Below are 26,846 nucleotides of genomic sequence, written 5' to 3'. Positions count from 1 at the left end.
TATCGGATGATAGTGGCGATGCCATGAATGAACATGTTGGTTATAATGCCAAGTTACTACATATTATATAATACAAATGGCTACATCATTTCTATGTTGATCTAACTACCATTCTATGCTTTTGGACAGGGTATGTACGAACAAAACAGAAATTCATGTGAGTTCAGGGATAGGGGCGAGGGGGCTCGGACGAAGATGGGTCATCGCCAAGAACGAAGAAATGAGCATTTAACAATCCCTGGAAGGCATTGACTTTTGGCAGCAATGGCGATCTTCTTTAGTAGCCTTTTACTTTTTGTTCATGTTTATCAAGCTTGAGAGCTGATCTGTTGCTCCAAACAATGTTTATAATTTATCTCCAACCAAAAAACACTTCATTCAAGACATAATTGTGAGACTATTTTTACAAGTATATGCTTTCAACTTCAAAGTTTTGTTCATTTTCAGATGATGGTTCGTTTGATGCCCACACACTAAATAGTGGCTTGTACTAATTTTCAGCATTTCAACATTTTCAACATAAGGAATTCTACGGGCATGTGTTTTTCTCACTTATATCTAACACCTTCTCATTGCAATATCTTCCATGGTTTGATTTTTATTTTTATAACATTGGAAGTAAAAGAAATATCATAGCCAAAATTCCTTAATTTTATACTAGACATTATGATAAAAATTTAGCTCATTTGGTGGCCCCCTTCTCCCTTGCGGGGCGCTAGGAAGTTTCGAGCCCGAGCTAGAGTGCCTTTGAGTTTTTGCGCTGAAGGCGCCTAGCGTTGGACTCCTCCGTGGTCAGCGAATGCCGCATGACCTCGCGGAGGAGTGCCTTCTCCGGGTTGACAAGGCCCGAGCGTGCACATATTGGCGGGAACAGTGGGGCTCCACCGTGGCCGCGGCCCGTTGCCGCGCACGCTGGGCTGCCTTCGCCTCCGAATATGGCATGTGCCTCCCCACGGGAGCCAAGAGCACGAGCACCCAGCGCTGCCCGGGCGGTGCTGGCAACGAAGGGGAAGGGGAGAGGGCCGCCTTGCTCCAGGATCTGGAGCGGCGCAGAGCGAGACGGGCGAACACGGCCTGCAATGCATCGGTGTGTCCCGGAGGAGCCGGCGGCGAACGAGACGGAGCTCGAGCTCCCGCCGGTCTCCAACCGCAAACGCTAGATGGCATTGCAGAGCAGGAGCTTCTCGTCGTCGGACACGTCACTGCTAGAACCGGCATCCTCCTTCACGAGGTCGTCCAAGTCCATGGGATCGGTCTCGCTGCCGGAGTCGTGGCTAGACCTGGCCATGGCGAAGGAGGCGGAGAGGAGAGGAAGTGGAGAGGACATGAGGGGAGCGGAGAGGGTGAGAGGACCGAGAGTGACTATGGTTCGTCCGAGCGGGTGGGGTTTTTGTGGTGATGGCAGTGGGAGCAGGGTGGGCCAGAGTGGGCCGATTCGACATGGCGATGGTGAGCGGGCGCGTCTAGGCCGGATATGGAGACTGCCGATCAGTCTGGGCGTTTGGGCCGGTTTTAAGCAGCGTAGTTGGATGCGGTTTTTGCGACCAAGCGGTGACCTGGCAGCCCACCTAGACGTGTGGGGTGGGTATAGTGTCCGGTTGCAGATGCTCTAAGACATGAATAAGTCAGTCAGAGTTGTGTCTCAGGGAGCAAAAGAGCAGAAAAGGAAGTGAATTTTGAGAGTGTTGGCGCATACGGAGCACTTGAATGCTACCCGACTGTCTGGAAAATTACATATTCAGAATCTAACAAGTTCATGGATACATGGCGGAGTTAGAATAACTGTAACAAGTTCTCCAAAGGAATTACTAGTACACAATTAACTGTGACGCAGAGGTCGAGGACAGTGCCTGTCAGGCGAGACAGACGTAGACGACGGTGTTGTCTGGCGATCCGGCGAGGCCATATGTTGACGATGGGTGGATGGAGACCATGTACCAGAGTAAGCAGGAGGTCAAACATGTGATCAGAACCACAAAGCTGGGCCCTGGAGCAGTCCTCATCACAATTACGAAATGGTTTTGTTCGTTCTCATCATCTTCAAGGAATTGTAGACGAGCACATGGGTTCACACTTGGGAGCTTTTACATCCTCTCCTATTCCACATCAGTCTTCCAATTTGCCGATGCAGAAATCCTCAATGATGTCGAAGACTCATGTGCCATGCTGCAGGCTGAAATTGCGTCAAGTTAGTATAGTTATGTGAAATATAGTTCTTAGTACAATGACATGCGAGCTTCACGTGCTCCTGAAAAGTATAATGGAATAGAAATACAAGTAGGAAAAATCAGATGTAGCTCTCCATGTCAAAACTAGCCAATAAGAAACATCCACATAAGTGTTGTTATTTAAACTAAATTTTTCTCCTTTGGACAATCCATCAGCTAGAACTATAAATTTACTAATGCAAATATCTTCTGTCTTGTTTTGGATAACAACATCATGTACCAAGATATCATGGATATGGACCAGTAAATTTTTTCAGAGGGCGAACACACACAGTTTCAGTGATAACAGAAAATAAAATATATAGGCACTAAATTACGAATATGAATCAAGTGATTTGAGTGAAAATTATGGATTAGAATAAGGCTCGGGAAATTGGCAGCACACCTTTTCCTTAAGCTGGTTGGAAGCTACATGTTCAAGTTTCACCAAGGTTGATTAACTTGAATTGTGGACATGTGAAAACATAATTAGAACTGTCGTTTGTTGTCGTTTTTAATCAGTATGGGGCAAATGACAACGCTTAAATATAACAGTTATATCAGAATACATATTACAATTCATAAAGTATAAGGTCCCAAATTCAAAACCAGTCATACCTGAGCAGATGCCAGGATATGTGACAGTACCACTTCCAATATCTGATCCAGTTCATCCTACTACTGCAAGAAACAAGTTCTCTGAGTGCAACATCCCCCACAACCCCATAAGGGTCATGGACGAACTGAAACAATAGCTCTTCAACCTAACAAACAAAAAGAAAATTCGGCAAATTCCAGAGGTTAAAGATTGGGAACAAAAGCAAATAGGTTCAATACATGCCCGAAAAGGCCTCACAAGCGACGCAGCGCATGCCGATAATAACTTCCAAACCACACCACCAACGAAAGCACCCCAAGGACTAGGTGATTATGCTAAGTAGATGTTTCCATGATCTAGAGAAGTCATAAGCTTGCTCTCAGTATACTTATTTAATTTTCCGTCATAAAGCAAGCTAGATTTCAGATTTGGACTCTCACAGCTACTCTAATCATGCATGCCAACAATTCATACAACTGGTAAATCGCCCTAATCAGGTGCTGAAATCAATATATCTGAACTAAAGAGGATTACATTTTATGAAACATCCCCCAGGGCATAAACCATACATCTTCATCATGTCGCAGGGGAGAGCTTAATTGTGAGCACAACCCAATACATGCGTATTCTTTTTTTCGTGGGAAAAGACATGAGTATGCTAATCACCAGTTCACCACAGTAAGCATGAACATAATATGTTCAGATTTGTGAACAGGCCAAAAAACAGAGTTGTACTACTAGAGCGTATCGGCAAGTGTATTCCTCTGAACTAACAGCTGGTTGGGCGTTGTTGAGTGGCAATCACACCATGGGACAGCCGTCACGCAAACATGAGGATCAGAAGAGCTAGTGCAACACGTATGCAAGTTACCTGTAGTGGGAGGGAAGGTCGCCGGCGGCGCTGACTCATGCAGTAGGGTATCCGACGTACGGTGGAGAGAGATCCTGGCAGGTTGGGGGCGGTGGGTCAGCCGACTAGCCGAGGCTTCGGCGCGCCGCGATGTACGACCTGCAGTACTGCCGGCCGGCCGGAACATTGACGGCAGGAGCGACACCAAGATACCGGATTGCTGCTTCTCGCTTGGATCGGGTCCGCCGCGCGGGGATGATCCGCACGGCGCACTGCCAAGCCATCTACGTGCGGGATGTGCGGCGGCGGCTATGCGAGGAGAATTGGAACGGAAACGGACGAGAGATTCGGTTACTATTATACCCTTTTAAAGAAAAAATAATTCTTTAAATGATTTTTCGAGATCCAATGGCCAGAAAAATTCAGAGTTGGAGTTACATGAAATTACAAATCGTAACTCTACAATCACCGTAAAAGAGCTCAAACAATTGATGCATATACAGCGGAAGCTATTGCTATGAAGAAGGGTCTGCAACTTGCATCTCTGGATATTCATAAACTGCTAGTTCACACAGATTGTGCATAATTGGTCAAGGAGATTAATCAAGGAGCAATTAATTCAGTAGTGGCCCCTATTCTTAATGATTACTTTGAGATTTGTAATAATTTTGGCCATGTTAGTTTTGAGCATTGTGCGCGTGAATCGAATCGCGTGGCTCATGAGCTGGCTAGAAGGGCTAGGGTTGATCCTCCGGGTGTGTGGACGGACAATCCTCCCTCTTTTATCCGTAGCCTTATTTTGGATGATTTGTCGTTATTCGAGATGAAATAAAACTAGCCATGATGGCATTTCCTAAAAAAAACGTCCCAATGGCCTTAAAATACCAGAAGGTGGGGTTCTAACCCATGGCTTCAAATTGAAACTTTCCTTAGTTCTTAGCTAATGTGTTAGCATCATCATGATGTAGGTAAATTTTTTCTAGCGGATGCGGGATATGCTGCAAGACCTGGTATACTGCCCCCATATCGTGCTGTTCGATATCACCTAAAGGAATATAGGGGAGCTAGAGACGATGAGAACCCAAGGGAGTTATTCAACCATCGTCATTCCTCACTTAGAACAACTGATGAAAGAGCATTTGGTACCTTCAAGAATCGATTTAAAATATTTGCAAGTCAGTTGTGTTTGCTTGTTGTGTGCTCCATAATTGGATTTTAGAGGATGGTCCTGATGAGTATGTATATGATGATGCTACTTGGTACTCGGCCCTTCCACGGAGTAGACGACATCGTCTGACGTTTACAAAGAGAGTCTGGCATGGGCATGCAAAAGGGACGAATTATCTCAAAAAATGTGGGAGGATAAATTAGCAGAACTAGCAGCTCAAGATCAAGATGATTAAGAAGTTAATTTGTGATCTATCATGTTTCTATGTATCAAACATGAGTATTATTTTGTTATGTTTGGTTGTTATGTTTTGTTTCATGTAAGACTATGTTGGTTGTACCTTTGTTAACTTGTAGCACTTATTTTCTCTCCAGTAAAATTGTTGGTTGTTTCATGCTTATTTTCCCTCACCTATTTTAATTAAAATGACTCCCTCCATGAGAAACAACGATGGCTAAGGGAAAGAAGAAGGCTGATGGTGATGGGTGCTCTCGTGAGAGGACCATTTCGCTGATGATCAGACCAAGTTTATGCTGGATTGGTGCATTGAATACGTGAAGGAACAAAATGCAGGATTTAGGTTCAGGAAGCATCATCTCATGAAGTGTGCTGATGCTTTAAATAGGAAATTTGCTATGGGGGTTACAATTGCTCAAGTTGATCGATACTTCAGACACTACAAAGAAAATTGGAAGTACATTGCTACAGCAATTAGCAAGAGTGGCAACGTTTTCGATGATATTAGATGTGTGATAACCATTTCTGAGTCTGGAAAGTCTTGCCTCAATGTACGTATAATTTAGTTTCTTTTTTGAAACTTACTATGGCTATTGCATTTAGGAACTTAATTTTTGTGTGCCTGTAATGCATGATAGAGCAAGGCGCTTGCTTTCTAAGCCCATCAAGTTCTACTATGAGATGCAAGAGCTATTCACAGGCACTAGTGCTGATGGTTCTTTGGCCATGGACCAGCATACATGCACAATTGATTCTGATGACTCAGATAATGATGAAGGGTTGTATGACCTTAACTGCTATCCACAATATGAGGGCCCTCTTGAGGAGGATTCTGACACTTTGCCAACAACATATGGTCCTAAAAGACCTCCAGTTCATGTAGGTGCTGATAATTCCTCATCTAGCACTAGCCGAGTTGGTACAAAGCGCCCAAGAGGTAGCAGGTCACCTAGTAAGAGCGACAAAAAATCAAGAGTCGTTTCGCGGAGTCCGCTGAAGAAACCAACTCTACATTGAAGTCACTCCAGCAATCTCTTCACTAGTGCAGAACCGGGCTATAGCACCGGTTCGTAAGGGCCTTTAGTGCCGGTTCTGCAACCGGCACTAAAGGGTGGGGACTAAAGGTCGATGACAATTGGTAGTGGTTCATTGGGGCGGTAGCGGGTAATGGTATTCTTCTTTGGGATCTATGACCTGGTCGAGCAAAAATCCCGCTATTTCCTCTTGAATTGCTAGTATGCGCTCCGTTGGTAGGAGCTGCTCCCGCACGTCTTTGAACTGGTAAGAAGGATATCAATATGCATGTGTATTAGTTGTGTGACTAGATATGGATAATCATGTAAAAATTGTGAATAGTGTTCTGGTAAACGTACCCATTGCTGTCTATCAGATTTGCTCCTTTCGGACGCCATCATACGAATGTTCTCGCAAACGTAGTATGCACACAGATCAGTCCCCTGCGCCTGCTTCAGGGCCTCTACGAGAATGGAATTTAATCAGATAATAATTAATCAAGCATGATAATTAATTATGGTATTGAAACAAGAATTAAAGAGATGGTAGATAGCTAGTACTACTTAATTACTTACCTTGGGTCGAAACCAAAACAACTTTTGTCGCCATTTGCCTGGAGTCACCTTGATGAACTTTGCCCAAGCCCTGCCCGCCGTCAAAGAAAATGAATAAAGGGGTTATTAAATAGTTGATATCAGGAAATGACGAACTAAAAAGGCCGAGATATAGTTAATAATGATTGAAATTACCTACCGACTATCCCCTTCAAGATGGTGAAGTCACTTTCTTTTTTAAGTAGTGAGTCCAGTACTTCAACTGTTCCATCTTCAACTTTAATGACTAACAAGATCCAGTGGTAACTGCATGCGCACACGTTTGCATAAGCGGGCATGTGCATAACACTAATCAACTACCCTAAACCCTATCACTTAATTATTAACATCTAGCTAGCTATCTAGTAAGCAAAAACAAAATTTGTAGTACAAGACAGTGTTACTCACAGTAAGTTGTAGGGAAGTAGTATATGTTCATTGGTGTTGAGGCGCTTCAAGAACTCTAGCATGTTTTTCTCTACATCTGCTTTATACCATTCCAATTTCCATATGTCTTCATTAATGGTATTTGGGTCAATGAACCCAATGCCATAGCGTCCAGCTTTTTTCATTTCATACATCTTCATCCTGCATAATACCATAGAAAAGAATATAGTGAGGATAATTACAGGTAATGATCGATCAATGAGCACTACAGCTAGCTTGAGACTTAAATTACAGAAAGAAATCACTTACAGACAATAGCAACTGAGGATAGATTTGTCGAGTGCATCTTGATTGAATAACTGAAATAGTTTTGAATACTCAACGGAGAGAGCTAGCCCATGGAAGTAACGCTCCTCCTTGACTTTCACCATGAGGGACTCTCGATTGGAACTCTTGGTAATTTTCATATACCAATCATGCAATTCATACATTCGCGTTGGGAGTTTCTTGACCTCCTCAGGCTTGACCAAAGGTTGGCCGCGGACATATTTCCGTTTTATGTCCTCCTATCTAAGCGGAGACATGGGCTCAATCTCGAGGAGTTGTCTAGCAGTGATACCGAGCATTTTAGCCTGGCTTCTATGCTCGTCGGTTATTACCAGCTGATTGTCCAGCTGGGGAACGGTTTGCCCACATGGGGTGCCCGTACTCTCATGTGTTGGCACAACAAGCGGGGGGATCAACTGCGCCGCCTGTTCTCCCAGCTGGGGAACGGTTTTCCCGCATTTTTGGCCAGCTGCTTGGCTCGAGCTCGTGCTCGACTCCTTCTGTAGTCGTGCTCGATGTGCCTTCCTGATTTGGCGCTCATAGTATGAGTCAACAGGCTTGGGAGCTGGTGGTCTAGCCATACGAATAAAGTGGTCAATCTTTTCCTCAGGCACTTTCTCCCTTGGCGGCGGTGCCGGTTTCGGTCCAAAATGGGCGTCCACTTGGGCCTTCACTATGGCTGCGTTTTGCTTCTCGGTCATGTCGTAAGGCCTCTGAGGAAGAGGAGTGAGGCTTGGACCATATTTATATCGCTTGCCTCCGCCTGTACCTCCTGTACTACCTCGACTCGTACCGCTACACACCATAGCTGCGGCGGCTCTCTTCTGCGATTGCTGAGGCGGCGGAGACGGCTGACGTGGCTGAGTTGGAGCAGGAGGAGTGGCTTGACGCTGTGCCGGACTTGGAGGAGGAGGAGTGGCATGACGCGTTGGTGGACTTGGAGAAGCGGGAGTCTGGTGACGCGGTGGCTGACTTCGAGGAGGAGTCGGTGGCCTTCGAAAGATGATGCAGTCCTTTCTCCATAGGATGATACGGTGTTTGGCCTCTCCCAGTGTGTGCTCCTCGTCACCTCTAGGAATGTTAAGCTCTAGCCCCGAATATTGGTCCACCACCTCCTCATCCACGACACAAGCATAGCCGGCTGGAATCGGGTTGCAATGGAAGGTTGCATCGGGGGAATTTGTATAAGCAATGGCGTCCGCCACCTTCATGGATATCTTCTTCATTTTGAAGTGTAGCTCAAAGTTAGTGCTCTCCATGATGTCATCCACAGGGTATCTATCCAGTAGTGCGTCGCCAGGGGCAGAACCAACGCTGCTTCTCGACATGGATGGGACGGTGCTATCCAATGCTGGATCATCCGCTAGCTGCTGCCGCTGCTGAGACCCCCTTTACTGGCTAAGTGAGTCGATCTGCTGCTGTTGCCGCTGGAATTTGAGTGCCAAGTCCGCGTGCGCTGATTCTAGGCCTTGAAGGCGTTCTGCTTCCTGCTTCCTCTGCTCCTCCTCCAGCTTCCTCTTCTTCTCCTCCTCCATCTTCCTTCTTGCACGGCTTCTGTAGTCGGCGTTCCAGTCCGAAAAGCCCTCATACCATGGAACAACGCTCTAGCCTCATATTCTTCCCAGGTGTTCAGGATTTCCCAGGGCGCGCGTAAGCTCGTCGTTCTCTCTGTTGGGCGTGAACACCCCCTTTCGATCATCTTCTATTGCTTGAAGTAACTTATCTTTGGCTCCTTTTAGACTTGCCTTCTTCGAAACCAGGCCTGTCTTCGGGTCCAACGCCCCCCATGCGCATAGAACCAAGTTCTTCACCTGGGGGGGCAGCTCCTAGTAACTGGAGTGACCTCCGCATCCAGCATCTCTTGCTCAGACTTATCCCACTTAGGCATTGCCACCGCATAGCCACCTGGCCCCAGCCTATGGAACTGCTCCTTTTTTGCGGCATTGGCCTTGTTTTTTCTCGACCGTTCCTTAGATAATTCTGATTCCTTGAATTTCACGAAAGCGGGCCAGTGTTCTCTTTGCTTCTCCAGTGTTCCCATGAATTCTGGAGTCTTCTTTCCTCCTTCGACGTACTTGCCCCATATAGTTTTCTTGTGGGTGTTGAATGCAATTGCCATCTTCCTAAGAGCAGCGTCCTTGACTTTCTCCACATTTGCATTAGTGAAATGATGTGGTAGGGTGAAATGTTCCATGAGAGATTCCCAAAGCTTTTTTTTTGCTCTGTCGTCGACCCAAGTAAGATCTGGACGTTTCTTTGTTGGCTCTTTCCATTCTTGAATGGAGATCGAGAGTTGGTCCCTCACAAGAACTTCGCACTGATGAATGAACTTGTTCGCAATGTTCTTAGGCGTGATTGGTTCGCCATCAGTTTTGATGGCATCGATGTTGTACTTTACACCCTCCTTCAACTTTTTGCCCGGGCCTCGCACTGTCCTGCTGCCTGTAGAAGCAGATTTGCTCGATCTGGAGGGCTGAAAGAAGAAAGATCGATTCGTTAATATATCTTCAAATAAAAAAAACATGTGATGATCACCAGATGCCTGCTTATATAAATATACCTCGCCGGTCTCTGTTATTTCAAATCAACATTGTCGGCGTCATCATAATCATAATCTTAGTTCATGACTTCATCAATTCGGTCGTCGCGATCGAATATCATATCATCACCCTCCTCAGCATTGTTCAGATATTGGGAGCCGTCATCTTCTTCATTCTGATCATCTGGCCCGCGAGGGCTGTGTATGATCTCGAACAGGGTCTCTTCTCCCTCTCTGCCGGTATTGTCCGCCATAGCTTTTATTTAACTAACCCAGAAGAAATATAAAACAATTTAGTATTCAAATTACAATGCATGGATGCAATCAATAAGGAAAAACTAAATCATAGTACATAATATGCATCGTCTCGAATAATATATAATCTCGAATACATCGTCTTGAATAATATATAATCTCGAATACATCGTCTCAAATAATATATATAATCTCGAATACATCGTCTCGAATATTATATATCGAATACATCACTAGCTAGCTAGCTAATAAAGATCGAATACTATAGAAGAATCTAGGCCACTCGCGGTTCCTGAGGCGTGGGCGGTGGACACCCAAAGAGAAGGAACCATCACAGGATCATAGCTCCGGTCATCTCCCAAAAGAACCTGCCAGGTATTGGAGAACCTGACGTCCATAGCAGCCATGTAGCGACGGACGTGCTCGTCCTCCTCCCTGACACGGCGACGCACCACCTCCGGCGGGGCCGGCTCCCTCTGCACCGAACGTGGCCCACGCGAACGCCACCAAAGGAGCTCAGGGTCGACGACGGGACCCGGGGCCGGGTTCCTCACCAAGTGGCGAGCCCCTGAAGGTAGCACCTCCCAGTGCCTGCCCGGCGGAGCCCAGTCCCGGACCTGGGTCCTCTGAAGCAGGACGTCGTCGCGAACGGGTCAACGGTGACGATGCGGGCCGGGCATCGTCGAGAACAAATACTATATGCCGCAAAAGTAACATTTTCAAATTATTGGATTGTGATTTCTTATATGCAAATTCTAAATTTCTATAACTAAAATTATAAGAAACTAAAAAACATCGATCATCGTCTAACAAATTGAAATTAATCTAATTCATCTAGCTAAAACTAACATTTCTAAAATTTCTAACATTTCTAACATTTCTATATAACTAACATTTCTATAACATTAAAATATCTAAAACCTTTGACATTATACTATTTGACATAAAACCTTTGTATAAAAAACAGAAAAACTAAAAACTAAAAACAGAATCGAGTGCAAAAGATGAACAAATTATTGTGTGTGTGTGCACCTACGGTGCCGGCGGCACGACGGCTTCGATTGGAGGGAGGAGAGGGGGAGAGGGGCTCACAGTGCGGGCGAGGTCGAGGCAACGACGACGGCGAGGTCTAGGCGACGGCGACGGCGAGGTCCAAGGTGACGGCGACGGCAAGGCGAGGGGACGACGACGGGCCAGTGCGGCGACATGGACGGGCCGGCGACGGGGGCGGCGCGGAGTCGATGTGGACGACGCGACAAGGACGTGGGCGGCGCGGAGTCGAAGGGGATGGTGCGACAGGGGCGGCGACGGCGCGGGACGGGGCGGCGGCGGATGTCGAAGCAGAGAGAAGTGGGAGATGAGAAACTGTTTTTTTGAAGTGTTTCTTATATAGGAGGCACCTTTAGTACCGGTTGGAGCCACCAACCGGTACTATAGGCTTGTTTTGGCCAGGCCAAGCGGCGGGAAGGCGCACCCCTTTAGTACCGGGTGGTGGCTCCAACCGGTACTAAAGACCCCACCTTTAGTACCGGTTGGAGCCATGACCCGGTACTAAAGGGGGTGCGCTGGCGCAGTTGCGGTGCGGGAAGTTTAGTCCCACCTCGCCTAGCGAAGAGCGGCCACACCTGTTTATAAGCCCCGGCGCGGGCGAGGTATCGAACTCCTCTCTATAGCAGGCTTCTGGGCCTAACTCTGCCCTGTGGGCCTATTGGGCCTTGCAGGCCTGCATCCTAGCCCAACTAGAGGTTGGGTTTCTAGTCGTATGCAGGCCGCTATGGCCCAGTAGGCGGGTTTTTTTCTTTTTTTTTCTTTTCTGCTTTATTTACTTCTGAGTTGTTTTCTGTTGTATTTAGAATTTATTTGTGAATATTTTTTCTTTAGGTCCAAAAATTTACAAACTTTCTGTTAGTGTCAGTAGTTTTCAAATTTGAATAGTTTAAATTTGAATTATTTGAAATTTGTGTGAATAACTTAACTTTAAAAATAGATTTTTCAGTGATTCTTTTTTCTTATGTTTTAATATTAGTGTGTTTTATCATTATATTCAATTTGGTAATACTTAAGTTATTTAAAAAATGAAATGCCTTTGTAACAGATGAGTTTTCGTCCGAAACCCTGATACTTCGAAAGAGATCGTCCATTTTGTACACGAAGGTCATCCAGTTTTTGCCGTAACCCTCTCTACTTTTTTGCACATGATATGAAATGATGATGCCAACTTTCAACCTATTCAGAGTTCATTTGTAGTGCTTTCCAATTTCAGGGTCATTTAGCTCAAAAAAATCAGTAATTGCATGAAAAGTAGCAAATGATGTCAGAAAGGGTTGAAAGTTGATGACGTGGCTTTTAATGGTGCATACTGAACGCACAAAAAGTACACGTTTCAAATGCCAAAACACATAAGTACCCTAAATATTACAAAGATTCCCTACGGTTTGTCCAAAGTGGGACTTTCCAGATATATAAGTCTAGAAACTCACTAGAGAAGAAAGTGATGACAGTGAAGCCGATCACATCCTAGAGTGGGATCTTTGGGCCGTGTGAAACTTTTTCTTCGCGTGTGTCCCTTTGCGCCGTAACCATGGACAATCTTCACCATTTAACTGGATGCTCGGGTCAATATTCACTGTGAATGGAGCAATTTCATCGAACTTTTCATAATCTTCTGACATGTCTGTCTGGTCATCCACTCCCACGATGTTTCTTTTCCCAGAAAGAACTATGTGGCGCTTTGGCTCATCGCATGATGCATTCGCTACCTTATCTTTTCTTTTTCTCGGCTTTGTAGACATGTCCTTCACATAGAAAACATGTGCCACATCACTGGCTAGGATGAATGGTTCGTCTGCATACGCAAGATTGTTGAGATCCACTTTGTCATTCCGTACTGCGGGTCTTCCGTTACCCCGCCTCGTGTCATATTGACCCATTTGCACCGAAACAAAGGGACCTTCAAACCACGTCCATAGTCAAGTTCCCATATGTCCTCTATGTAACCATAATATGTTTCCTTTCCCGTCTTGGTTGGTGCATCAAAGCGGACACCAATGTTTTGGTTGGTGCTCTTCTGATCTTGTGCGATCGTGTAAAATGTATTCCTATTATATTCGAAGATGGTAACTGGGACATCAAGTACAGGTCATCTTCAATAGAGGCGTCATGCATGGCACGTGTCTGCAACCAGCCGGCGAAAGTCCCCGTTTGTTCACGTGTAATCCAGTCGTCAGACTTCTCCGGGTGTTTGGAGCGTAGAAAATTCTTGTGTTCGTCCATATACGGAGCCACCAACGTGGAATTTTGTAGAACTGTGTAGTGTGCTTGAGTGAGAGAATGCCCGTCCATACATATTATTTGATCCCCTCCTAGCATGCCTTTTCCATCCAGTCTGCCCTTATGTCACGATTCAGGAACACCAATCGGCTTAAGTTCAGGAATAAAGTCAATACAAAACTCAATGACCTCCTCATTTTCATGGCCCTTGGAGATGCTTCCTTCTGGCCTAGATGGTTATGAACATATTTCTTTAAGACTCCCATGAACCTCTCAAAGGGGAACATATTGTGTAGAAATATAGGACCAAGAACGTTAATCTCTTCGCATAGGTGAACTAGGACGTGCGTCATGATGTTGAAGAAGGATGGTGGGAACACCAACTCAAAACTGAAAAGACATTGCACCAAATCATTCTCTAACCTTGGTATGATTTCTGGATCGATTTCCTTCTGAGAGATTGCATTGAGGAATGCACATAGCTTCACAATGGCTAATCGAACGTTTTCCGGTAGAAGCCCCCTCAATGCAACCAAAAGCAGTTGCATCATAATCACGTGGCAGTCATGAGACTTTAGGTTCTGGAACTTTTTCTCTGCCATATTTATTATTCCCTTTATATTCGACGAGAAGCCAGACGGTACCTTAATACTGAGCAGGCACTCAAAGAAGATTTCCTTCTCTTCTTTGATAAGAGCGTAGCTGGCATGACCCTGATGTATGCCATCTTTTCTGTGCATACGTTGCTGGTCCTCCTGTGCCTCCGGTGTATCTTTTGTCTTCCCATACATGCCCAAGAAGCCAAGCAGGGTCACACAAAGATTCTTCGTCACGTGCATCACGTCGATTGCGGAGCGGACCTCTAGGCCTTTCCAATACGACAGGTCCCAAAATATAGATTTGTTCTTCCACATGGGTGCGCGTCCGTCAGCGTCATTCGGAACAGGTTGTCCGCCAGGACCCTTTCCAAAGACTACCTTCAAATCTTGACCAAATCATGTACATCAGCACCAGTACAGTGGCGAGGCTTCGTCCGGTGATCCGCCTCACCTTTGAAATGCTTGCCTTTCTTTCTTACGGGATGCCTGCTCGGAAGAAATCGATGATGTCCCAGGTACACATTCTTCCTACAATTATCCAAATATATACTGTCGGTATCATCCAAACAATGCGTGCATGCGCGGTATCCCTTGTTTGTCTGTCCTGAAAGGTTACTGAGAGCAGGCCAATCATTGATGGTCACGAACAGCAATGCCTTTAGGTCAAATTCTTCCTGTCCGTGCTCATCCCACGCACGTACACCTGTTCCATTCCACAGCTGTAAGAGTTCTTCAACTAATGGCCTTAGTTACACATCAATGTCATTGTCGGGTTGCTTAGGGCCTTGGATGAGCACTGGCATCATAATGAACTTTCGCTTCATGCACAACCAAGGAGGAAGGTTATACATACATAGAGTCACAGGCCATGTGCTATGGTTGCTACTCTGCTCCCCAAAAGGATTAATGCCATCTGCGCTTAGACCAAACCATATGTTCCTTGCGTCACCTGCAAACTCCTCCCTGTACTTTCTCTTGATTTTTCTCCACTGCGGCCCGTCAGCGGGTACTCTCAACTTTCCGTATTTCTTACGGTCTTCTCTGTGCCATCGCATCGCCTTGGCATGCTCTTTATTTTGGAAGAAACGTTTCAACCGTGGTATTATAGGAGCATACCACATCACCTTGGCAGGAATCTTTTTCCTGGGTCGCTCGCCCTCGACATCACCGCGGCTGATCTTATAGCGCAATGCACCGCATACCGGGGACGCGTTCAAATCCTCGTACTCACCACGGTAGAGGATGCAGTCATTAGGGCATGCATGTATCTTCTGCACCTCTAACCCTAGAGGGCGGACAACCTTTTTTGCTTCGTACGTACTCTCGGGCAATTCGTTATCCTTTGGAAGCATATTCTTTATCATTACCAGCAACTTTCCAAATCCCTTGTCAGATACACCATTCTCTGCCTTCCATTGCAGCAATTCCAGTGTGGTGCCCAACTTTTTCTTGTCAGCTTCGCAATTCGGGTACAACAATTTCTTGTGATCCTCTAACATGCGCTGCAACTTCTTCTTCTCCTTTTCACTTGCGTAGTTTCTCTTTGCATCGGCAATGGCCCGACCTAGATCATCAGCGGGCTCATCTGATGCCTCTTCTTCAGCTTCTTCCCGCATTGCCGGCTCAGCTTCTTCCCCCATTGTTGTATCATCGTATTCAGGGAACCCATGGCCAGGATAGCTGTCGTCGTCCTCTTCTTCTTCATTGTCTTCCACCATAACCCCTCTTTCTCCGTGCTTGGTCCAAACATTACAGTGGGGCATGAAACCGGACTCAAACAGGTGGATGTGAATGGTTCTTCAGTTAGTGTAATTGTGATCATTCTTACAGCCAGCACATGGACAAGGCATAAAACCATCCGCCCGCTTGTTTGCCTCAGCCACAAGCAGAAAAGTATGCACGCCATTAATGAACTCAGGAGAGCATCGGTTATCGTACATACATTGTCGGCTCATCTTCATTATACAACACTGAAAAGACCAAATTAATACAAGTTCATACATAAAGTTCATACATATAAAGTTCATACATATAAAGTTCATACATAAAGTTCATACAACACTTAAATGCAACAAACAAATAACTCTCTAGCTAAAGCATTTAAATGCAACAACAAATGCGATCAAGATCGCAACTAAGGTAACAATTGATCCAACAGCATAATGATACCAAGCCTCACTATCAATGGCATATTTTCTAATCTTCCTAATCTTCAAGCGCATTTTCTCCATCTTGATCTTGTGATCATCGACGACATCCGCAACATGCAACTCCAATTCCATCTTATCTCCCTAAATTCTTTTCAATTTTTCTTTCAAATACTCGTTTTCTCTTTCAACTAAATTTAACATCTCGACAATAGGGTCGGTTGGAATTTCCGGTTCACACACCTCCTAGATAAAAATATCTATGTCAACTTGATGGGCATAATTTGTCATAAACACAAAATGCAACAAATAGTTTCAAAAGAGAATATACCACATCCGAATCATAACATGGACGAGGGCCGACGGGGACGGACATCAAAACCATGGCACTATGTATAACAAACAACGTACATGTAAGATAATTATACGAGTAACTATATATCCAAATCACACAAGCATGAATTTTTTATATAAAAAAGATAAGAACAAGAGGCTCACCACAAGGTGGTGCCGGCGACGGGACGGTGCGGGCGATCGACGGTGGTTACGACGGAGATTTAGAAGGCACTAAGAAAACCACACCAACATATGTAAACTAAGTGTTATTTTGACCTCAAATTGCATATAAATCAAATACTACCACATATATATATAATTCCTCCCAAATTACTAAAACCCACAAATTAATCACTATATAAACCATTGCAAGAGCTAATGTAGCAATGAGAGATGAAAGGACAAAGTTTCTAACCTTTGTGATCATTTGAATGGATGGGGGCCTTCAATCTTGACAAAATTTGGGAAAAATTTGTGATGAGCTCGAGAGGAAGAAGGGAAGAACAGAGAGGAGAGGGGGGAAAGGAGGAAGAACAGAGCGCGGGTGGACGAAGGGTTTATATAGGACGACCTTTAGTACCGGTTCGTGGCACGAACCGGTACTATAGGTGCTGGAGGGGCCCCAAACTGACAACATCCTGCCACCACTCTCTTTAGTACCGGCTCGTGGCACGAACCGGTGCTAAAAGTTCAGCACGAACCGGTACTAATGAGAGCGGCCCGCCTAGCCGTTGGAACCAGCACTAATGGTCACATTAGTGCCGGCTCAAATTCCAACCGGGACTAATGAGCTGAACATTTGACCCTTTTTCTACTAGTGCTTGCTGCCCCTGCTCCTCAAATGCCCCAAGTTATTGATCCATATGCTAGTTTATGGCACAGGTTGGAGGTACTCCCAATTACCATGGATCAAAATATTACTGTTGGTATGCACTTGTCTAGCAAGGAAAATGAAGGTTTGTGTGGTTGGCTATGTTGTGCAAGTGACAAAACTTTTGAAACTTGGGTTTGGAAGTTCTTTGACAAAGATGAAGTTTAGGAGATAGCAACCTGTGTGGTTTGCTAGTTGCTCACTTATGATGTTTAGAAGATGGCAACTTTTGTTATTTAGGAGATTGTGATGTGTCTGCTCGCTGCTTTTGGGAGTTGAACTTGTGCTACACCTATTGATCTTTTGATGTGTACTGAAACACTTTAATGTAAGGTGGCTGGAACTTGTGCTATGGTTAGGACTGTTACTTCATGACTTTATGAATGATGGCTGGAACTTGCATGCATCTATCTTATTTTGTATCTTGATACTGAATTGTGGTTGTGACTTATTTTGCACAGATGGTATTTAACGTAAAATGATCCATGTAATTTTTTATGGCTATTAGTACTGTGACAAAATCTTCTTACATTTACTAGAGCATGTTGTAATCTGATTGGTTTGTAACAAAAATGGCATAATCTCACCACTCTAGCACTAAGGTGATTCTAACCAGATGTGGCAGGAAACCAAACATAAGCCACAGTTCTTTGCCAAACATGTGTGGAAGCAGTCCAAACAGACACCACACAAAATCTGCCACACCTAACCTAAGGCATGGCTACCAACCAAATAGTCTGATTTTGCCACACATTGTGGCTAGTGACTAACCTTAGGTGTGGCAATTTGACTCTCCAACCAAACAGCCCCTAAATATGCCATCCCACACGTTCCCAAATGCGTATCGACTATCGAGGCGGCATGGGGATTAGCCTCCTTTTTTGCGGAACGGCCAAAAATCATCTTCTTGCGTATGTTTTACATGAAGAATATGTTAATAAGTACTCTTTGTCCTGTAATATAAGATGTTATTACAATCAATGTACTCATATATTGGTTATAATAACAAATTATATTATGGTACTGAGTGAGCAGTACAGAATGATGTATATATGCCTTGGTTCCCTGAAACCGAGACTCAGAGTGTCGGTGTTTGAGATTGAAAAGAAGTGATCATTCAGCCATTGTGTTAGCAGTTGCAGATGATCTAGTTAGGAGTAGGTGCAGGCTTGAGCTCTTTGCAAAGTTCCAGATTGTCAAATAACTGATGATAAATAGATCTCTTTTTTCATCATGGGACATACAAATCATACTCAAGCATACACACATTTGGTCCTGGCAGTATGCTACGACAAATACAGTTACTCCACTTCATATCTAACATTTGGAGACACTACTATTAATACTCAAGGTAAGTGAAAGGTACTAAATAAAATATCAAGAAAGACAAAGGAATATTTTACCTACATCTTGCATAGTAACCCCTATATTCACCCATACAGCAGTATTACCTTTATGAAATTGGCAAGAAGCAATATACAGGGTCATGTCCCGGATATATCTTTTGAACACAAATTGCAGTTGCAAATTCTAGTTTTCCTTGTGGAAATACAGATAGATACATACATGGGGCATATAAACAACTACACATACATACATTATGCTCGATAAAAGAAGAAAAGCAACTAAGAAGCATGAATCCTATAGGTTTACGATCCTATGACTTGGCAGTGGTAGGTGTGATTTGAATGTGGTATCAGGACGAACGTGGTTGCACCAGCTTCAACACGGGTTTGCATGGGTGCTCGGAAAGTTGTTTCTGTAAGTCTTTCTTGAGTGCATTGCTATATGAACCCTTGAGCCACACCTCCTCGAGACTCTGTAGTTCGCATAGCCCAGATATCTGGAAAGATGACCCACTAGAGCAGTGGACCAGAAGCAGACGAACAGATCCCGCCATCCAAGGTCCAAAGGTTACCTTTAACCTGGAGGTGCAATATATCTCCAGGACCTTGAAGTTGTAGAAGGAATGATCATGCGGCGATAGGCTAAAGTGAAGCTCACCATCTTGAATCGGCCTGACTAATAGACGATGCAATACAGATTCTTTGAAGTCATCAAAGACGTGCACGTCCTCTTGGCTGAATATGGTCATCTCAAGATATAACTTTTCGAGATAATGATGCTGCTTGATCCATCCAGGCATAGTGCGCACATGCCCGTGCAATTTAAGGCTCTTTAATGTCTTGGGTGGCTGGGAGATATCATCAAAACAATAGAAAGAACATTCCTCCTTATCCTTGTCGACATGCACCGACAAAGATTCCAGATGGCCGTGGCCTGAGATGACAGAACAGAATTCCTTCCAGTTTTCTTGATTGACACCGCGCAGCCCGATCTTGCGCAGTTGAGTAAGTTTCTTGAGCTCCTTAAGGATGGCCTTTCCACCTGCCCCACTGACATTGATAACACCAAGAGTATGCAAGGCCATCAGGTTCCCAAACCCTGCAGGAAGCTCGACACCCCCATTATCAAGTAGTCCATGCCTCTGGCAGAGCTTAGACAACCTGCTAGATAACAAAGTATGTCTTCTGCTCCTTGACCTTGTTAATGTATGAACCACGCCTTCTGCTGCTGCTGCTGTTGCTGGTTGGCTTGGGGCCATGCCATCAACATCTTCTACTAGTGTTGTTACCGTCGCTTTGTCATCACCATGTTCTGCTGGTGCTGGTGCTGTGGCTTCAGGTTCACCATGATTTTCTGCTATTGCTGGTGTCATGTCCTCATCTGTTGCTGGTAGGCTTGGGACCGTGCCACCTTCATCAAAAGGTTTAGTAGTTGTGCCAGCACGAATATACTGCAATCTCTGCAGCTTGATGATAGCTGGTGGAAGCGTGGCTATGGAGGTGTGTCTGATATCTAGAGTCTGCAGCTGCCTTAGGTCACCTATTGAATTTGGCAGACGGCTAACCTCTCTACATCCTCACAGTGACAAGAACTTAAGGCGTGGTAGTAGCTCTCCAATTTGGTCGAGTTCATCATCTTTTACCCCTGATGTGTCCTGCAGATCCAGCACCCGAAGAAATCTCATCTGAATATTTTTTGAGATGAACATTGGACTCCAATCTCCAAACACAGTCAAAGATCGTAGCCGTGAGAAGTCGATGTTCTCAAATACATTCATGTCCATGTCCCAGTTTTGCCTTAAGGTGAGGTTTTGTCCTCCGCGTTGCGAGTTTAGGCCACAACACCCCTCCAGTGCAAAGACAAGGTTATCCTCCATTGGCCGTGAGATGATGTACTCATGGAAAAAACCATTGACTTGGCACTGGTTCTTCATGCTTAGTAAATATGTGATGTACTGGATTATGCTCAAGCCAACAAGCTCTGAGAATAGCCTGTCCCCGTTTTGCTCTGCTGTACTATTAAATGTGTCCCTGCAGTAACCCTCTGCAATCCACCGCCTTAGCAAACGCTTCCGTCTAATATTCTGGTCGGCAGAGAAAATTGACAGATAGAAGATGCAAGGTTTCAGTGAATCGGAGCAAGCATCAAAGTAGGAATGCATCCAGGAGAGTAGATCTCTTAAGCCATGGAATCCCGGATCGGTCTCCAACTTTCCAATAAAATCATCATTCAGATTATTCAAAAAGGAAGGGGACACGAGGGAGTGATTGCCAATAGCCACAATTAGTTTGGGAATCCCACCACACATATCCACGATAAGTTTTGATTGTGGCATCTCGTTCGGAGCCAATTGCTTGTTGTTCAAAGCTACCTAGAATTGTGAAATAAATTAGAATTTGAAATATATATACAAATTCAATTCAGAAAAACACTAGCTAATGTAATAACATTATTTATTAAATTTTAGTCAGATTTAAACCTAAAATCAAATCCAGCCTTTTATTGTAGAATATGGTAAGTATATTAAGCAAGAGTCTCAATTTCGAATGAAACTACACTAGACATGTATGAAAAAGGGAGAAACCTGCTCTTCGAGATAATAATATTTGTACATGCCCAAGATACTATTGTGCAGCCAGTAGCTCCGACAAGATGAATAGATGAGTTGTAGATGCATAGCCCCTGATCTAGCTCTAGCTTCCACCTCATCGTAGTTTTGTCAAGTATGTGGTATATGTATGGGTTACCAGACTATTAGAAGATGAATTTGTCACATACCCAATTATAGGTTGGGTACTTTACCCTTGTCGTGAAGAAATCCGCCCCCCTCCCTCCCTCCCTTTAAAGTTCGTCTAAACTTGGCGTCCTCTCCAAAATACCTTTTTGATCACTTATTTATGGTGTAATATGTTCTCAAACCAAATTGTTAATATTATGCATTAACTTATTAGGTAAACCCATGCATATATCCATGTATCCCATAGACCAGCTAAAAATTTAAACGCTACTATCAAACAACAAGGATGTGCCCTTGCACTTGGCAATGTTGACACTCACATAGCCATTGCAATGACCGCATTTGCTGGCCTGCCTTGTCTCCAGCTGTGCATCTCCGCGGCACCATCCCCATCTCCATTATGGAACTAGCTTGACTTAAGAGAAACCTAGAAATAAATGCAGTTACTGTGAAATGGATGGGGTAGACTTTTGCATTCACCACTCACTGCTACCACCACCTCAAGGAGGTGTTTCTGCTATTTCGACAAGAAGTTTTATATTTTGTATCTGAGAGAGCATTGTTTGCAGCTCCCATATTCCCCTATGTTCCCTGACTCCCAATCTCTCTCTCCCGCGTCTGTCCTTTTGAAAGAAAATAGCCAAGGAAAATTGAGATTTGAGAGAGAAAGATAAACCGGAAGCGGAAAGTAAATTAACGGCATGTGCGATGGGTGAACTTCAGCCTTGAAGCTTGCACTGATATGTAGAAAAAAATACTAATTTGGAGGAAAGCGAAAGGAGAGAGAAATGGATTATAATAAATCATTTTTGCCTACTTTTTTGTTATTTAGCAGATCAATTTTTGTCTAATTTTATGCCTATTTTGTGTATGAAAGCACATTATAAATACCTCCAACAACCGCAGAATGAAAAATAGTAAAGCAAATGTTAAGGGAAGTATGCCCTGTAGTCCAGGGATACAAGCATGCGATACATAAAAAAATTGGATGCAACCATCTATACCATTATATTGTATGTTTTTAAATGTCGGCAAAGGTATTAGAGTGTTTGTACTTCCTCATTTCCGAATAATTGTTATTCTATCATTTCTCTAAGTCAAACTTTTATAAGTTTGACTAAATTTATATGCCAGAAGTATCAACACCAGTAATATCAAATAGTTATATTATAAACACATCATATATCATGGACCTAGTAATTCTAATTTTGCATTGCATATGATGGTACACATTTATTAAAATGTGGTCACAAAGCTAGAATTATAAGTAGTTTGAAATGGAGGAAGTGGCACGTATATACCCATGTAATCGAAACAAATTAGACTCGTGCATAGAGATGGTGGCTGCTTAAATATGGGCACAGCTTGAATTAGACCATTTATGTAATGTTCGTATGGATGATAGATCGTGGCATCCATAATGGAAAAGTAACTAGCTATATTGCTTGAAGTAGATCAGGACACTGATTTATATCCATATTAAATTTGTTACTTGATGGAAGAATCAAATAAATGAAAGCTTGCGTTCTCTTAAAAAGGTTGATTTGAAGTAAAGCAAGCATACATTTTTTGTTTAGAGTAAACCCACCTTTTCATTGAAGAGTTGAAAGGCATCCCAAGTATAAAGACCTTGGACATTGAGCACGTGAAAATCATCCCTATTATCTACACAATGCTTGGCCACACTTCCTTCATTTGTAATGATAATGATATTGCCTGCAATAGGCCAAGATAAGAAGACGGACTTTATCAAGTCCTAGTCATCCGTTGACCACAGGCCATCAATAACGACGAAGCATTCGTGTTCACGCAAAAATCTACGACACCCTTGAATTGGGTCTTGGCCTTCGATGATGCCAACTATTGCAGTTTCCTTAGCTTGAAGGTCATCTGAGTGAAAATCTAGAAGTAAGCGCCGAGAGAACTCCGTCAAATTGAATGGATGGGGCACATCGACCCAGCTGTATGCTGTAAATTTCCTTCGTAATCTATCCCTGGGATCCTTCGCCCACCGATAAATTGGATACAGTCCAAGCATTACACGATAGTAAACACTTTTCACCAGAGCTGATTTCCCAACACCTGCAATACCCCACACCGACGCCACACCAGGACCTTCTTTTAAAAGGTTGGTAATGTCTATATCTTCATGCCTAAGAAGTTCAAAATTGTTGGTCCAGTCCTGTGCCTCTTCTTTTCTGGTGGAAAGAGCGAGCCCCTGCAAGTATGAGAGAGGCTTGAATCATTTGAGCTTGAGGGGTTATACTGGGCTGGGCTGGGCTGGGTCTATTTCACGACGAGGTTAACAACTTAGTTGGACCTTATGGATGCTCGTGTACTTTGCTCAACCACCGTTATATATATAGTGTTACTATTCATCACCCAGGGTGCAGAATAAGTTATTCTTCACCCGAGGTAATCTTATGATCGTTTCATAAATAAATTACATATGGAATACATACATTCATGTCGATTCACTACGTAAAATTTGGCATAAAAAATAAAATATAGATCATAAAACTAGAAAAATTGCATTTTATGTATATTTTACACTATATTTTTACGTCTGTAATTTCACGTAACATAAAATCTTTTTTACGGTGATTACATATTTTGTTACGCTCTCTTATTACGTATGAAATAAGACAAAAAGTTATGAAACGTGAAATTACGATGCATTGATGTTAAAATAGAGGGGTTGAAGAATAACTATTCCTCACCCAGGGTGACGAATAGTCAATCCCATATATATACCAAATAGACAATCTAAAAAAATATAATATACAAAATAGACTGCTCCCGCTCAATATTAGGCATATTTTGGTGGAGAATGGGGGTTTACATGTATTCACACATGAAAAAGATGAGAAGATTGTTGATTGAATAACATTAAAAGATGACACTCCTCTCAAGACACATATCCAAACCAGATGCATTGCTTATTTATCATTCATGTGTCGCATCACCTATTTTTCCAATGTGTGGTTATAAGGAGGTCGAGTAGCTGGAGCATACCTAAGAAAAATGCCTAAAACGATAACACATGCCAGAAGTGGTGCATAGTTTCTACCTCCGTGCCGCATGACATGGCAAATTGGTTTATAGGAAATATGAAAGAGAGGTGAGAATGCATGACGAATTTTTACTACAACTAAATGCATAAGTAAAATAGATAGTACTAGTACATAGTAAAGGATAAGCTTAATTAGTTAAGCAAACATACCTCAGCTACCCTACAATTAGAGTTGAGCGCTCGATCTTTATCATCGACACAATGTGTGGCCACACACTCTTCATTTGTAATGACCAGGACACAACCTTTAATAGGCCCGGATAATAAGGTAGACTTTATCATGTTCCAGTCATCCCTCGACCGTAGGCCATCAATAACGATGAGACAATCATTTTCATCCAGAATTCTACGACACCCTTCAAATAGGTCATGGTCACCCATTTTTAAAACTGCTTGAATAGTGTCCTCAGTTTGAGGATCTATGTCTTGATTACATAATATTTTTCCTAATTCATCATCATTGAAGCCATAGGAGGAAAGATCCAAAAATAAGCGCCGTGAGAAGTCCATCAAATCGAACGGATGGACCACATGGACCCATCTGTGTGTTTGAAATTCTACTCCATCAAATTCTTCCCTGTTATACATTATGCCGCGGTACAACCTTCTGGCAATAATTGATTTGCTCGGAGCACTACCATGCACCGAGATCATACCGCGGCATTTTATTTGCCATTTAAGTTCACCCATATCACTGTGCCGTCGGGGGGTCTGCCATATATATAAGAAATGTAGTTGTTAAAGTACGTGACCAAAATTAATGGATGGGGATTCAAAAACAATTATAATCCCAAAATTATATCCTGATTTTATGGAACCAATCTCTGCCTACCATGGGTTTCAAATTAATAAATAAATCCTGCAGGTAGCAAATCAGCAGAAATATTTAAAATTCAAATTTTGAAGTTAAACTTATACCTCAATGATTCAAGTAAGATTTCACTTCAAGGGTTTGGCACACTGACACGAGAGGAAGACAGGCTCAGGTAACGGGTATACCGATCGACTAAGGTGCATAACAAAGTATGCAGAAGTTCACGTCATTAAGTAAGCTCAATATTTTCTGCCATTCGGGAATGGTATATTATATCAAATCACAATAACTAAATAATGGTCTTCTTGTGTTTCTACGTCTAGGGTTCATTTCCTCTTTCCCCCAAATTATGGGCTGCCAAATAAGCGTGATTTGGTTTGGGTTTAAGAGTTGGGCTATGTATTTATCTGTGAACCACACCTGAGTTAATGAGGTTTGAGTTCAATGTTGTGAACGTTTTATAAACCCTTAACATACGATAAGTTAACCAACCAGAATGGTTGGAAAAATCAAACCAACCTCAAATATGTGAAATGCTGTCATTTCGAAAATTTAAATGATCGAAGGCTGAAACAACACATACAAGTTTGTTAACAGAATCCAATAGGAATGTTGAACTGTGAGCCCAAATAAAAAAATAGTAGATCATCAAACCATTTGTAAGATAAAACTCTATAGTTACAATTTGGCATTCGAAAAAACAATGAGTAACATGCACGCATGAAAATCAATGTAAAAATATGGGTCCATATAGTTGCTTGTTCAATGTAAACACCTCCTCGTGTTGTTCCTGTACGAGAGGAGAGTTGAGGCAATCCCTGGGTAGCTATGGTTTCTGTCCCCACTGTTGGAGCCGTCGTCGGTCTGTCCCACCTCCGATGGCCTTTCCAGTCTTGGAGGTCCTGCGGATCCCACCCACTCATCGGAGGGAGGGTTCATGTTTCTTGCTTTAGTTTTCTCATTGTCTTTTTCGAGATGGTGAGGCGGTGGCGACATCTTGAAGTCAGAATAATGTCCTCCCCACGTATCCTCGCTCCGGTGGTGCATCTAGCACCGCTGGAGGGCACGTGGAGTTGTGTGTCCGACGTATCTCCTGGGGTCTGGTCGGTTTTCATGTTTGTTGGTGTGGTTTAAGGATTCGTTTTTCTATTTTATGGTTCTCATCATTGGCGACGGTTGTTGCTCTAGTGTACTGGTCCTTTGGGGCCTTAGGATGACGACTTCCTTCGGCTTGCTTCAATGCTTTCACTCGTCGCTAGGTGGTCCAAGCACCTATTTGTGATTTCTATTACTTTTAGTGCTTTTGCACTGTTGTTGATAGTTATTAATAGATCGGTGAATCTTTGAAAAATTAATCTAAAAATATAGTCATTTGTGTATTTATAGAATACAATAAATAGATTATTATTTTTTGTAATGGAAACTTGGAGAATGCATATGGATAAACATATTTTGTGCAGATGTTTGCAAGTGCAAA

At 43.4% G+C, this 26,846-nt stretch overlaps 1 protein-coding gene, 1 long non-coding RNA gene and 1 pseudogene across 3 annotated transcripts; 1 reads left to right on the top strand and 2 right to left on the bottom strand.

Moving 5' to 3' along the window:
- Positions 1–1,697: 1,697 nt before the first annotated feature.
- Positions 1,698–3,694, bottom strand: LOC109743377 (uncharacterized). Of its 2 annotated transcripts, XR_006663204.2 has the most exons (3): positions 3,677–3,694; positions 2,826–2,971; positions 1,698–2,173 (listed from the first exon to the last, which is right to left on the bottom strand). It is a non-coding gene; the product is annotated as an uncharacterized lncRNA (long non-coding RNA). The 2 variants fall into 2 exon arrangements; XR_002228067.4 differs by lacking the exon at positions 3,677–3,694 and having other exon boundaries at positions 2,826–3,407.
- Positions 3,695–5,273: 1,579 nt separating this feature from the next.
- Positions 5,274–6,077, top strand: LOC109743364 (uncharacterized; annotated as a pseudogene).
- A 12,626-nt stretch (positions 6,078–18,703) lies between these two features.
- On the bottom strand, positions 18,704–26,601 carry LOC109743366 (uncharacterized). The gene is made up of 8 exons (XM_073497419.1): positions 26,145–26,601; positions 25,953–25,986; positions 25,388–25,414; positions 24,706–25,266; positions 23,304–23,700; positions 23,071–23,198; positions 20,326–21,116; positions 18,704–20,274 (listed from the first exon to the last, which is right to left on the bottom strand). Exons 1-8 carry the CDS (start codon positions 26,414–26,416, stop codon positions 19,095–19,097), a joined length of 3,390 nt encoding a protein of 1,129 aa, XP_073353520.1. The 5' UTR covers positions 26,417–26,601; the 3' UTR covers positions 18,704–19,094.
- Between the last annotated feature and the right edge of the window lie 245 nt (positions 26,602–26,846).

Source organism: Aegilops tauschii, chromosome 4, assembly GCF_002575655.3.
Source record: "Aegilops tauschii subsp. strangulata cultivar AL8/78 chromosome 4, Aet v6.0, whole genome shotgun sequence".
NCBI lineage: Eukaryota > Viridiplantae > Streptophyta > Magnoliopsida > Poales > Poaceae > Aegilops > Aegilops tauschii.
Note: the sequence above shows the minus strand (reverse complement) of the source record. Positions and strands in the feature narration are given on the sequence as shown.

What these genes read in the sequence shown, in the direction of transcription:
- LOC109743366 (XM_073497419.1), bottom strand. Translation starts at nt 26,416, where the DNA reads ATGCACCACCGGAGCGAGGATACGTGGGGAGGACATTATTCTGACTTC. An exon ending in TACAGGAACAACACGAGGAG is followed by an intron (nt 25,987 to 26,144) that starts GTGTTTACATTG and finishes TTGGGCTCACAG; the next exon opens with TTCAACATTCCTATTGGATT. An exon ending in AGACCCAATTCAAGGGTGTC is followed by an intron (nt 23,199 to 23,303) that starts GTAGATTTTTGC and finishes GGCCTATTGCAG; the next exon opens with GCAATATCATTATCATTACA.